The sequence below is a fragment of the Dermacentor albipictus genome, chromosome 4, assembly GCF_038994185.2.
Source record: "Dermacentor albipictus isolate Rhodes 1998 colony chromosome 4, USDA_Dalb.pri_finalv2, whole genome shotgun sequence".
In the NCBI taxonomy this organism is placed as follows: Eukaryota; Metazoa; Arthropoda; class Arachnida; order Ixodida; family Ixodidae; genus Dermacentor; species Dermacentor albipictus.
This window is the reverse complement of record NC_091824.1, coordinates 170,358,838-170,371,818: the sequence shown is the minus strand read 5'-3', so window position 1 is coordinate 170,371,818 and position 12,981 is coordinate 170,358,838. Positions and strand designations below refer to the sequence as shown.

Here is a 12,981-nt window from a genome sequence, read left to right as displayed (position 1 = left end):
TAGGAAACTTCACTGTGTAATGCTGCCATGTGGCAGACAGTTTTGGTTGGCTGTTACCCTCTCTTTCTCTGTATGTGTGTGAGCACCTGTATGAGTGTCTGTGTCCGCTCATTTGCAACTGAGTGGGGTGGCAGCGGCACTGTGTGTGATTTCTTGGATACAAATTTAAGTACACTCCTGTCAAGTCACTTAGTAGTTGCTCAGGGAATGTGCATGAGCGCTCATTCGCAATTGAGCAGGGTGGCAGCGGCACAGATGTGTTGACTACACAAAGGGAATGTTCAGAGGTTGAAGCTCGTATGGGTGTGAGCTGCGCGCGATCGTGTGATTAAATAAATTTAAGCTAATGCCGAACAAAGTCATCTTGTGGGTCCAATATCAAATTTTGAGTTACCAAAAGTGTTCATATATCCGTGAAATCAAGATGTAGTCTGTACGAAACAAAAATGAAATATACATTTTTGATGTGTTAAAGAAATTGTGCAGTTAAACCTTGATATAGTAACGGGAATCTTAAAAATGGGCATTTTGCTTCATTACATTGCATTTTTTGTTTCTTTCCTGGATCTGTGCTAGGACGCACACCACTTCATCTGGCAGTTCTTTGCCATGGAGGAAAACTGCGCAACGAAAGCAGCAGAGGCCAGCAGCCAGCATATGAGAGAATTGACTGCCACACGGTGGTCAAGCTGCTGGCCACCACAACCAATGCCCAGCTGGGCTTGCAGGACCGGGTTGGAGAGACTGCTTTGCACTATGCTGCCCAGCACCACAAGGTTGACCTTGTACAGGTATACACCTCAGGTTGACATTACAGTGCCTATGTGGATACAGTAGGAGGAGTTTTCTTGAGTGTCCAGCTCTGTTGGAAACACTGTGTGCAGAGTGTTGTTTTCCATAGGAGATGGTGGCGTGCCAACATGTTGGACACCTCGCATGACATCAGAATGCAGCTTTCTCTAAACTTTGATAGATGCTGGGACATATTTGTTTGAATTCACGGAGCAACTTCACAGCAATGCACTGTGGAAAAATTGCAACCATGATTGGACTTTTTCGTATGGCTCTCTCTGGAATTCATTAGATAGAATGGATGGATCAACTTCTTACTTCTTTTCCACTATGTTTTATATCTACAGCATTTTTTGAGCCACCACAACCATAATTAAAGTCTCTGTTCAGTTTGTGGATGTCTCACCTATGCTGTTGGGACAAAGGAACGACAACACAGTAGTGCAAACACTCACAAGGGCATACATTGCACCTTTCATGCACTAATGCCCACTAGCCGAATTCCTGTCCACAGAACATGCTGATGGATGCGCAACAAATCAAGGAAGTCCGACTCACTACGACCGTACAGCGAGCAAATATGTTCGCCCCATGCTAGGCACCAACTCCTGGTTGTTTCCGTGTACATTCGCACGAATGCTGGTGCATTCGAAGGAACGCGTTCGTTCATTCCGGTGTAGGCCTTGCGAGACGGTCTCGCATAAGCATGCATTGGCACACATGCACAACACATCCGCGCCACTTGCCGACCCCAAGCCAAAGAGAAAGAGCTTACTTCCCGTTGCACACCACCAACTCCGCTGCCAGGCAGCATCAGCAGCACAACACTCGCGCCATCTCTCGTAATGCGCTGCAACCAGACAGACCGCTGGCGGTACTAAGCTACGCGAAGAAGCCAGATCACAGGAGACTCTAGACATGTGGGGAAAACAGCAGATCAGGGCACGTGTGAGAGTCGCACATCCCCACAGGTTAAATTCTTTCTTGCACTAGGGCAAAAATACAGAAAAAGCCCAAGTCCATTTTGCCCCATATATGTTCATTGAAAATACTCAAATTCATTACAATCCTCAACGTTAGCTCAGTGGCTATAACATTGCGCTACTGGGCACAAGGCTGTGGCACAGTGGCCACAGTCCAATGGGGGCATGTAATGAGTGAGTGGAAAGTGTCTGCTGAAGACTGTTGAAAAGTGCAGTGGCAAAACACTGTGGAACAGCGATAGCTCCAAATACCCTCGAGTGGCCGAACAATAAGGAAGATGTTGGCAGGCGGTGGCACGAGCTGTCGGACGAGGGAGTACGAACATCACGAAATTAGCGGGACAAGTAACCAGGAGAGAGAAGAGAGATATATAGCAAAGAGAGGAAAGGCAGGGAGGTCAACCAGACGAGCGTCCGGTTTGCTACCCTACACTGGGAGAAGGGAAAGGGGGAGCAGAAAGAAAGAAAGCGAGATAGAGGGAACACTGTGCACGCAGCAAAGTGCTTCGAAATCAGTCAAGTCAAAGGAAGTGCTCCGTCGATACGTTAGGCTGCCGTCAATCTTGGTGGCTCATAGCTGGTGATGCACGTTGAAGTTACCAGTGAAGACCAAGGATTCGGTGGGCGTCAGCAGTACGTTGCAGTACGTGGCAGTATATATTTAAGCTAAACCCCAGCCGTTCTGACTTCAGTGCGAATATAACGATGCGGGTTAGCCATGATGCTTACTCAAGAGTTGCAAGTACTAAATTGACAGCATCCAGCACGTGCATTGCACCTCGCGCTGACGGAGTGTGCAGGTTATTTTAGAGTATTCGAAGGGGATTCATCAGAGACCGGAGCATCATAACGATTTGCCGGTCTTCTTCTGGCAATTTGTCAGGAACCCGCGCTGTTCGCTCTACAGCCGTGTGCAGCTGTATTACTTGACGTGGCTCCAGCTCCGGTTGTGGCATCAGCTGCGGCATCGCCTCCGGTTGTGGCATCGGCTGCGGTATCGCCTCCGGCTGTGGCATCTTTTCCGCCTGTGGCATCTTTTCCGGCTGTGGCATCGGTCGTACCACCGACTGTGGCATCGGCTGCGGCATCAGCTGTGGCTTCGGTTGTGCCTTCCGCTGTTGTTCTTGCTTTGGCTGTTGCTTTAGTAGTGAGGACCAAGTTGTACTGTTCTCCGCCATGGCCTTGTCCGATTTAGAGTGAATTGCCCCAAGGCTAGGGGGCAGAGGAGGGGGTGATGTCGGATGGGACGTACTCTTCATAGAGGTATCGGCGTTCTTTGTTGTCCGGCGGCGTCGGGAGCGTCGCTTTCTGACGGCCGCAACAGCTTCCTGGCGAGACGAATGGTTTCTCGCCATCTGCTTCAAGATCGCCCTTTCCTTCTTCATTTTGGGCAGTCCTTCGAGGAAGCATCATGGGACCCAAGGCAATAGGTGCACTTGAGAACCGTGGGGCTCGCTGCAGCGTGAGCAAACTCTCATGTTCTCGCACACGGCACTCACGTGTCCCAGCCTCATACAATTGCGGCATTGCAGTGGCCTTGGGATGAATGGTCACACAGGGTGTCTAAAGTGGCCCACCTTGACGTGCGAAGGGAGAGTCTCTCACTTGAATATAATTTTCACACAGCGGGATGTGCCGAGGCGATACACATGTGTTATGGCGACGCCATCAACGGCAGGCTTCACTAGGATCGGCAAGTCGGCGCTGGAGATGGAGGCGTCCACGTCGTAGATGACACCAGTAGTTGAACCACTGTTCTGGGGGATGTACGAGCGGAGCTTAACCCCACCTAGTTCTGTAACTGTTGTCAAATTTCTCCGCGCAGTCTCATGTGTAACGTCGATAGCCAACACATTTTTTCGTGTGTTGACTCTAACGTCTGCTATCTGATTTGGTGCCACCGCTTCAAGTTGCACCGATACAGACTGTCTGTTGAGTCGCCTCAGGTTGTCGGTAGCGAGTTCTGGTACAAATAGAATCGTACTGACTGCGGTATTCTGAGTTGGTCCTACCATTGGCGTGCTCAAAGACATGGATGCCCTGGTGGTGTGTCTTCATTTCGCCTTGCGGCTCCGCACAAGCTCGAAGGCGTCAACAGAGAAGTCCTCACTGCTGAGCGAGTAGACGCTGGTGTCATCGCCGTCGGTGTCGCTCTGGAGGCCGGTCCGCTTCCTAGACGCAGCCGCCGCTGAAGTCGCCATTCCCGGCAGAGGCACGGGGACGTCAACTTGCATCCGTACCCCGAACCATGCCGGCTCTCCAAAGATGTACGCAGAAATAAGAGAAAGACGGCTGTGCTAGAGAAATAGCGTTCTGGCTCGCAGACACTTCGTCCAGGAGAGAGAAGGAGAACAGAATGGAAACCGGGGGAAAGGAGATCGCTCGGGAATGGGACTCGAAGATCGCTGGTGTTAAGGTCGGTGTCGTTGGAGTCCAGAGCCGCACCCGAGAGCCTCGACAGAACCAGGATGACCCTCGCTAGACAGATCCGCCAAGCGTAGGGCTCGGATGTTCCGACTGGACCTGCTGCTGTTGGTGCTGATCCTGGTCCTGATCCTGAGCCGCCGTGCGGAAAGCGGAGGTTACCTGGAGGCGACCAGAGGCCTGGGTGGCACTGGTGAGAGGCACCTAGGAAGAACCGCGAGCCAAGAAACCGGTATGGACACTGCTCAGCTGTAGCAGTTGCACTTGGATGGCCTTGGACTCCAATAGCCTTGGCCTTAAACTTGGGCCTTGGAAACGGTCATCTGGGGTTGGCTCTACCATGCGTCCCTGTGCCTAGTTTGCCATTGCGCGCCACGCCGCTACCACTGTCAACGCATTACCACCCAAGTAAATCAAATTTACAATGCTTGAGTTTTTTATTCCTTTTTTTCCCCTCTTGTTTTGGACTGTGAGTGATTTGAACTCATTGCGTGGACTAACGCTGCCTGCTGTACTTTTGCTATTTTGTACTTCTTGTGTGCTCCTTGTTCGCTCTTTTTTTCTTTCTTTTTGGAATGAATATTAAGTTTTGTTTTTGGAAAAAAATGTTTTCGTCTTCCCTGGGGTGAGGCTCTGCCTCACTTGAATAACTCGTACACGAGGAACCTGTCATCACAGGGCAAAAGGAAAGAATGTGTTGTTGCAAGTTAGAGAAACAAAAGTGGTCTAAATTAATGCTGAACCCTCCATTATGGCATCCTTCAAAACCACCTGGCACTTTCGTGACATTAAACTCCAGTATAAAATTTTTATGTATTTGTTACAGCTGTGTGCCTTTCTTATTTTCGTGACATTAGGCATCTGTAATTTTCCACACCCACTTTTACCAACATTGATTGTCGATTTATTAGCCTCAACAACATATCACAGGGTTGTGTATAAGAGATGCATTGCCTTTTCAAAAGCATCTCTTTTCCGATAACTTTTTTGATACTAATTGGCAGTCCTGACAGATGATGCTAGTACAAATGGTGCTTAATAAACTAAAGCAATGTGCGAAGGATGCATATGTTGATTGTATGGTATACTAGCAACACAGGCTGATTCTGATCAACTTGCAGAAATTATAAGGAGGCAGAAGCAGGTAATGAGGACATGTGTGCCCTGCTTGACAAAAATGGCGTATACAGTAAAAGCTTGTTAATTCAAATTCTGCAGGGATGCTACAGAAATTCTAATTATACAAAATTCGAACTAATGAAAGTCAGAGAAAAAAATCGCTCGGTTGAAGCGCATATATAGTCCGATGTGGCTTGAGCATGTGCGCACATGCGCTACGTCACGTTGGCGGGAACAACAACGTCTATACTTCGAAGCACTGGCTCAGCCAACGCGGTCCAACGTGACCGATGTCGAGATAGCTCTTGCTCCATCCGCGAGTTTGTCTCAGTGACTGGCGCGGAGCTAAAGAAATGTCGCAGTTTCGCCTGAAAAGCGAAGCATCGATTGCGATAGCAAATTAGTAGATAGCTAAACGAAGTAAGGATAGTAGTTTTATCGGCCATATAAACTTGTAAACATTCACTTACTAACTAAATTAACAAGTATGGTGTCACACGTGCAGGTAAAGTTGAACACATCTCGCTCTATGACCGCGCAAACTCAACGAAAAATGCTAAAGTGAGGAATCGCGGCAGTACCAGCGAGCGAATTGACCTTAATACAGCTCTCGCTTCAACGCAAACGAAACATAGCAAGCACATTGCATAAAAAGCTACCAGCACTACATGCACCGCAGCTCCAACTGGTTTGGCTATGACGTGGTAATTAGCTTCTCAGGGATGGGCCAATGTATCTTATTCATCAGACCAAGCTTCCTGTGATTCTTTTATTTCTTTTTAAAGAAAATTCAATAAATGAAGCAGATTTATTACTTCGCAGAGGGCACCCAACAGCATTAAGCTCGAGGAGATCCAGGGTTGCTTCGAACAGTGGGAGAAAAGGTTAGACGAGTGTGTTGACTTCATTAGAGATTACCGTATTTGCACGATTCTAATGTGTACCTTTTTGCGATAAGAAATGTGTTCAAATTTGCATGTGCATTACAGTCTTAAATAATTCTACTCAAAATCAAAACAGAAACTGATTCTTACTAAAACAAAATGCTCCATGCATGGTAGCTAGCCACACTGCCATCAAACGGACATCGTTTTCTTTCTTTTGGGGGGGCTTGCTTTGTGGCCGTCATTTTGGAGTTTGCTGTTTTGTTGTTTCATCTAACGCATTTCTAATGCATTAGATGGAACTGAAAATGACTTTATGTGGCCGGTAGACAGTGATAAGGAGGTGTCGTCAGTTTCCGATAGCGACTAGCTGCTAAGATACGCCTGTGTGTGTGTCTGTGTGCCTTTGTATGTCCCATAAAATTGTTTCAACACGGTACGCATCGACTAAGCTTTCGTTACTCGATGTGCACGGTAGAATCAGCAGCAAGTTATTCTTTTTTATACATTTGGATTGTAATATAACTGCACATTACAATCGGGGGCACGGTAGAATCGTGCAAATATGGTATTTTGAATGGCACTAAGCACTTCTTGTATTAGCTAATCCTTCTTTTTAGAGTGCAGCTCTTGGGCGCCGCTTCCTGCGGTGAGCATCAGCATCCCTTGTAACCGAGCGAACAAGCACAGTGAAAGATGAAAGAGCAAACGTGGAGCGCAGCAGGGAATGAGACACCGATAGCAAGGAGGAAAGTGTAGAAAGAGGGTATGGCAAAAGCGGGAGAAGAAAAGTGTAGTGCTGTGCAAGAAGGGCTCTGCGGCGACAGTGCCGACAAGATGGTGCCGTAGTGTTGCACGTCAAGCATATGGAAACAAAGCACTGCCTGAGTGTCTGTGACGGCTGCTGTGAATCATGCCCACGCGTCACCCACACACTGCCTCTCGCGATCTCCTGATTAGCTGGGCAGTCATGCCACACCTAGCTCCATTTGCAACACACTACACGAGACAGATTGTCCGCACCAGCCAATATAGCTGTATCGTAATCGTCGGTGATTCCTCTTTCTTTCTCTCCCTCTATTTATTTTTTTTTACAGTCCTGTTTTTTTTGGGGGGGGTGGAAGGGGGGTCACCCTTCATACATTGTTAAAGCACATGTACAATTTTAATATTGGCTACTGAGATTATGAGGAACAAAAATCTATTTCTTAACCATCGCTGATAGAAACACTTTGAACGTCCGGTCAAACATTGCAGTGCCATCAGTAAAATGGTCGTATATACCGATACAGTTGACTTCCATTAATTTGACTCCGCCTAATTGGATCCCGACCGAAGGTCCTGGCCGGCACCCATGCATTACTATGGGCCCAAGCTTTCATTATTTTGATTGAGAAATTAGCCTTGCTGGATCATTCGAACTTGACCAGTCAGCACGCATGCCCCTGACACCTATGGTGACCCAAATAGCAACCCTTTCAGGGGAAGCGTCTGTCCCGGCAAGCCTTAGAAGGCAGTGACACACGTCATCTCCTCTTGAAAACACCGATTTTCAGCCTGGCCTAAGAAGATGTTGAAGGAATAGCGGACATTGTATGATCGTGGTATTTACCCAATTCTGATGCGTGCCGTTTCTTTCTTTTTCCGAAATATTTGGGCTCAGAATGGACTGTGCAGTGCAATCAAATATGAAACAAAACTGCCTTTGCGGTGTTTGTATGTTTTACCACATAACACAAATATATTGCTGCAAAGTTGATTATACTGAAGTGGCTGCCATTGTACAATACATTAAACGCTTGCCCATTCTTCGTGCTAAAAAACCGAAAGTGCATTGGATTTCTACTTCGTTAAGGACTTCTGGTGCTGTTTCTATGTTAGTTTTCTACTTTGGACAAATAGAAAGTGGGAACGTGCTTGATTCGGGGGTGAGTTAGAATTGTACAATTACTGCCAAATGAAGCAGCAATGTGTTTTGCCATTTTTTCTGCATCTTGTTTAATTCGACCCGCCGAATAATTAGATGAATTTCATCTGTCCTGTCAGGGTGGAAATAACCAAATTCATTTGTAGATTGCAGACTGAAATAAAACAGAGCCACATTGCTCAAGCAGAGAGTTCAATTTACTTGCAGCTGAATGTCCGGGTCTTTTTTCCTTGCCACAGCCGGAAAGAACTAGTGAAAGGAAGTCATGTGCGCGGATGTGTCTACTGTCACTGAAAGGGAAATATCTCTTCTCTTCTTATTACAGAAATATGGGCTTCCTTTATGTTTTAGGCAAATTGTGACTAGTTATCGAAAGAGAACAAAAAGAACCTGTTGTCATGTCATCTGCAGCTTCTGTTGCTGAATGCGGACAACCCCCGCCACCTGGTTGCCATTGCCAATAACGCGGGTGACACAGCACTGCACATGGCTTGCCGTTCCTCCAGCCGAGAGCAGGACAAGCTGGTGCGCCTGCTGATGCACCACGGGGCACCCCTGGGGCCACGTAACACGGAAGGAATGTGCCCAGTTGACCTGCTGCCCCCCGACCAACAATCGGAGGTATGCACAGTTGACAAACCTCTGCTCACAATACTACACCAAGTAAAGCTTTACAGATACAGTGTACACTCGTTACAACGGACCCACGTACAACAGACTTTCGGGTATAACAGACCACATTTAAGCCTTAGTTTGTTCTACCTATTTTAATATTGCAACGAAGTTCACTTTTAACGGACTGTGCTACAATGAACTATCAGCTGCAGCAGACGAAATTAGAATTTTTTTTTCAATACTGGCCATATAAAACATACTTTTGCCATGTCGACACGGACTGACAACCAACTTGTGAGGCTCAGACGACAGTCACGGCTCAATATTGTGTGCGCGAGGGAGGAAGGTAGGGCAGACATGCGCCATCTTCTTTCGCGTGCGAGTCACGGGGGGTGGGGTTGGGGGGTGAGGTGAGAGAGGGGGGGGGGGGATTTTTCTCCAGCAGCTGCCCCTTACGGCACGGCCACTGTATCTTGAAAGCGATCTGTGACGCGGACAGAGTGCGGGCCTGCATGGAAGCTGTATCTTGAAAACAATCTGCTATGTGGACAAAGGGCACCCAGTATGGGTAGCTTCGTACGCACTGTGTTTTCAACGTGTAGTTCGCATTGAAGTGAGACAGCACGAAGGTCAATTCATTTGCTGCTGCTGCCGCACTTATCTTGCTTAATTCGCTTAATTTGCTATCGCAATCGATGCTTTGCCTTTCAAGCAAAAGTGCGACCTTTTTGTTTCTTTTTAACTGTGGACATTCATCACTCACTCTTTGATGAAGTTGGTAGACATTGCAACGAAAGTTTCAGGAGTGAGGCATTTTGGATATTACAGACTGCGGATAAAACGGACGTTTTTTGTCGGATTATCAGGGTCCGTTGTAATGAGAGTCGACTGTATTTAGGTGAAACGCAAGCATGTAATCCATTAAAACTGCAAATAAATTATGTGGAAATCTGCGATTTAGAGAAAGCTTCATGAAAGGAAATATTTTCATCCACCCAACAGTAGTACAAAGCTGCGAAGGAATCTCATGTTGGTTTTCATAAAGAAAGCTTCAGAGCTGAAGAAAAATTTGTGCTTGTCCATGTATCAAACCATGGATTGTCTTTTTGGGGCAGTCGCTCTACCATCTGAGATGACCAGGAGGCTAGTAGGTTGTAGAGCGAAGTTGAATTATCATATTTACTTGCGTAAAGGCTGGACTCCCACCTCGGAGTGCGAAAATTTGGAACACATGCATACCAACATTCCGCAAGCTGGTACTAGATGGCACTACCATATTTACTCGCATAATGATCACACTTTTTTGTCAGAAAAATTGATGCAAAATCAGGGGTGCGATCATTACACGGGTTAAATTTCCCACGAAAAGAAATAAAAAAATGTTTCGTCCTGCGTTTGCTGCGGGACACCAAAACAAGAATGGCGGCCGGTGAAGCAAGCCAAACGTGATTTTTTTTTCTTCTCGTGAGTACATTACATGCATTGAAACAGTTTCTTCCGTATCAGTAATGAATAATATCGTTAATGTCAGCAAGTTTGCGGCAATAAAGTACCCATGTCCACTCTGAGGGGACAGAAACAGATGGGCGCGCTTAGCTGCCACTGACATAGAAACACATAGCCGGCATGCTGCGGAAACTGCGGCATCTGTCTTCACTACTATTCTAATACGGCATGTTTCCGCTAAGGGTGGGAGAATACCTTAGCTGTGTTACAAGTGTCAGCGTATGAATAGGGTACACTTTTAACATATCAGTGTAAACGTGGCTACTATCGTTGCCGCTCGCGATTTGTTGCGTGCCCACGAGTGCAGATGAGAAGAATCGAAAGGCGCCTTTCTTCCATTATAAAGCCTACACATAATCAAGGCAAGTTTGATTGCAGCTTTTTTTTTTCAGTCATGGAGGAAAGTGATGAAAGTAATAAAATTAGGCATCTAGTACTTAAGAATGTTTGGTGTGTCCAGACCGCTTGGTTTGTCTTGAAGAGTTGTTCGCGTAGCATTCGACAGATGGTAAGCACGATCATTATTAGCTAGACTTGGCACACGACATATCGCTGCGGCAAGTTCAGGGTGCGATCATTACACGGAAAATAAAAAATATTGAATTTTGACGACAAAATTCAGAGGTGTAATCATTATACAAGTGCAATCATTATGCGAGTAAATACGTTAGTTTCGCTAATGATAACATTATCACCATCACCGCACCCCATATGGAAACACTAAAAGTCGAGCTAAATTGCAACTTTGGTCACCGATGAGGCATTGCCGGTCAGGCCTAGCCGGCAGGTGGGGTGGGTGGGTGGCAAGTCGTTTTGGGAGGTTCACCCTTAAAATATTTCTACAAGCAGACCACATCGATAATTGGTTGATATCAAATGCACAGGCTGGACTGATGGCTACAAGCCTGTAGTGGAGTTTGGGTCCATAACCAATCAGTTGGAAACTACTGTGACAGCCTACTAAGTTTGTCTGTGCACTTGCTGGGCTGCAGAACGGCGTAAGCTTGCTTGTTGCCATAGAGCCATATAAAGTTCCGGACTGATCTTGCACAGCATAGCTTAACTGACACAAAGTCAAGGCCACGTGCACAGTATCTGCACTTCACAACGACCCGGGACGCACCCTAGGCCTTAGCCATCACGAAACTTTCAATTAATTTTATGTTGATAGCGTACAACACTGAGCAAAAGTCTGTAAATGAATTTTCCATTGTACTGGTGGTCTAAAAAACAGCAGAATTGATTTTTACAAGCACAATTCATTTAAATGTGGGCCCGATTATTCGTACATTTGAGCGGCATTGTCTGTGTACAAAAGTTGCTTTGGAACTGTATATGCGCTCATAGTCTGCCGCTAGTGACAGCCTTTTCCTGCATAGCAGTTGGTGTTTCATCATTCAATTACAGTCAGTGCTTCAACGAGTAGCCATGAGCCTCCTTTGTGTAGTGCCCACACCCTGTAAAACATAGAACAGAAGAAAATACGGGCCTTACACGAGTAAATACAGTAATCAGCAACTCTGATGCGAGGCTTTCCCTTAAAATTCTGTGCTACTGTTGGAGGGAGGATAAGCTTTTCTTTCATTATCTGGGACAATTTATCTGATATTGCATGCTAAGTGAGCCCCGTATAAATGCTTGTACCAATTAAACAACTAGCTTGCTTGCACTCAAATTTCACACACAGGTGTCATTTCCTGGAGGCTGTTGTTTAATTAAAATGCTTGGATGCAGTACTTGCCTTTTTTGCCCAGAATAATTTGCAACATGGTGTGACTTGTGAGTATTATTTGTACGTACAGTTGACTTCCGTTAATTCAACCCTTACGGGACCAATGAGATTGGTAGAATTATCCGGCAGTTCAAATTAAACAAGATGCAAAAAACAGAATAGGCCAAAACACACTGCTGATTCATTTGGCAGTATTTGCCCGATTCTAACATATCCCCAAATCAAACGCGCCCATTTTCTATGTCTTAAAAGTGAAAAAAAAAACAATTTAGAAATGACGTAAGAGCGCCTAAACAAAAAAAGAATTCTAATGCGTACTGATTTTTTAGCAAGAAATATTGTTGCACAATTGCAGCCGGTTTCCTGAAGTCAGCTTCGCCACACGTTTTTTCTTGAGTGAGCTTCGCCGCGATACGTGCGTGTTATGCGGTAAAGCATACAAACGTTTCAAAGGTGGTTTTAGTGTTCTTGTGCAGTTGCACTGCGCAGGCAATGTTAAGGCCAATCTTCTTTTTAGAAAAAAAAAGGTACATGTTAGAATCGGGTAAATATCATAATCAGACATTGTGAGCTATGGCTATTGGTGGGAAATCTTCCTAGGGCAGGCCAAAAATGAGTGTTTTCGATGAGCATTGACGTGCGTTTAACACATTCACTGCCCCCTAAACTTTGCTGAGACGGGCGCTGCCACTAAAGGGGTTGCTGTCAGACTCATCATAGGGGCCAGGCACGTGCTTGCTGACTAGTCAAGAGCAAATTATCTCGCAGAGGTTAATTTTAGGATTGAAATAATGAAACTTTGAGTTTATAGAAATACATGGGCGCTGGCCAGGACCTTTGGCTGGGATGAAATTAACCGAAAAATCTAATTAACCAGAGTCGAATGAACAGAAGCCAAATGTACAGTGCTGACAGCAGCCGGAGGGATGTGGAGGGGTTCTTACATGGAAATAGGTGTTGCAATGTCTTCTTTGGCAGCAGCAACATCAATGATACCAG

At 46.0% G+C, this 12,981-nt stretch overlaps 1 protein-coding gene and 1 long non-coding RNA gene across 2 annotated transcripts in view; one reads left to right on the top strand and one right to left on the bottom strand.

Annotated features, from left to right (window-relative positions):
- Positions 1-12,981, bottom strand: part of LOC135902464 (uncharacterized) — a 55,285-nt gene that overhangs the window by 17,397 nt on the left and 24,907 nt on the right. The window lies entirely within an intron of this gene.
- The window catches only part of LOC135902462 (NF-kappa-B inhibitor delta-like), a 44,884-nt gene that overhangs the window by 18,648 nt on the left and 13,255 nt on the right, over positions 1-12,981 (top strand). The window contains exons 5-6 of the mRNA XM_065432548.2: positions 577-791; positions 8,541-8,750. Coding sequence (XP_065288620.1) covers positions 577-791; positions 8,541-8,750 — 425 coding nt within the window. The remainder of the gene's footprint in view (positions 1-576; positions 792-8,540; positions 8,751-12,981) is intronic.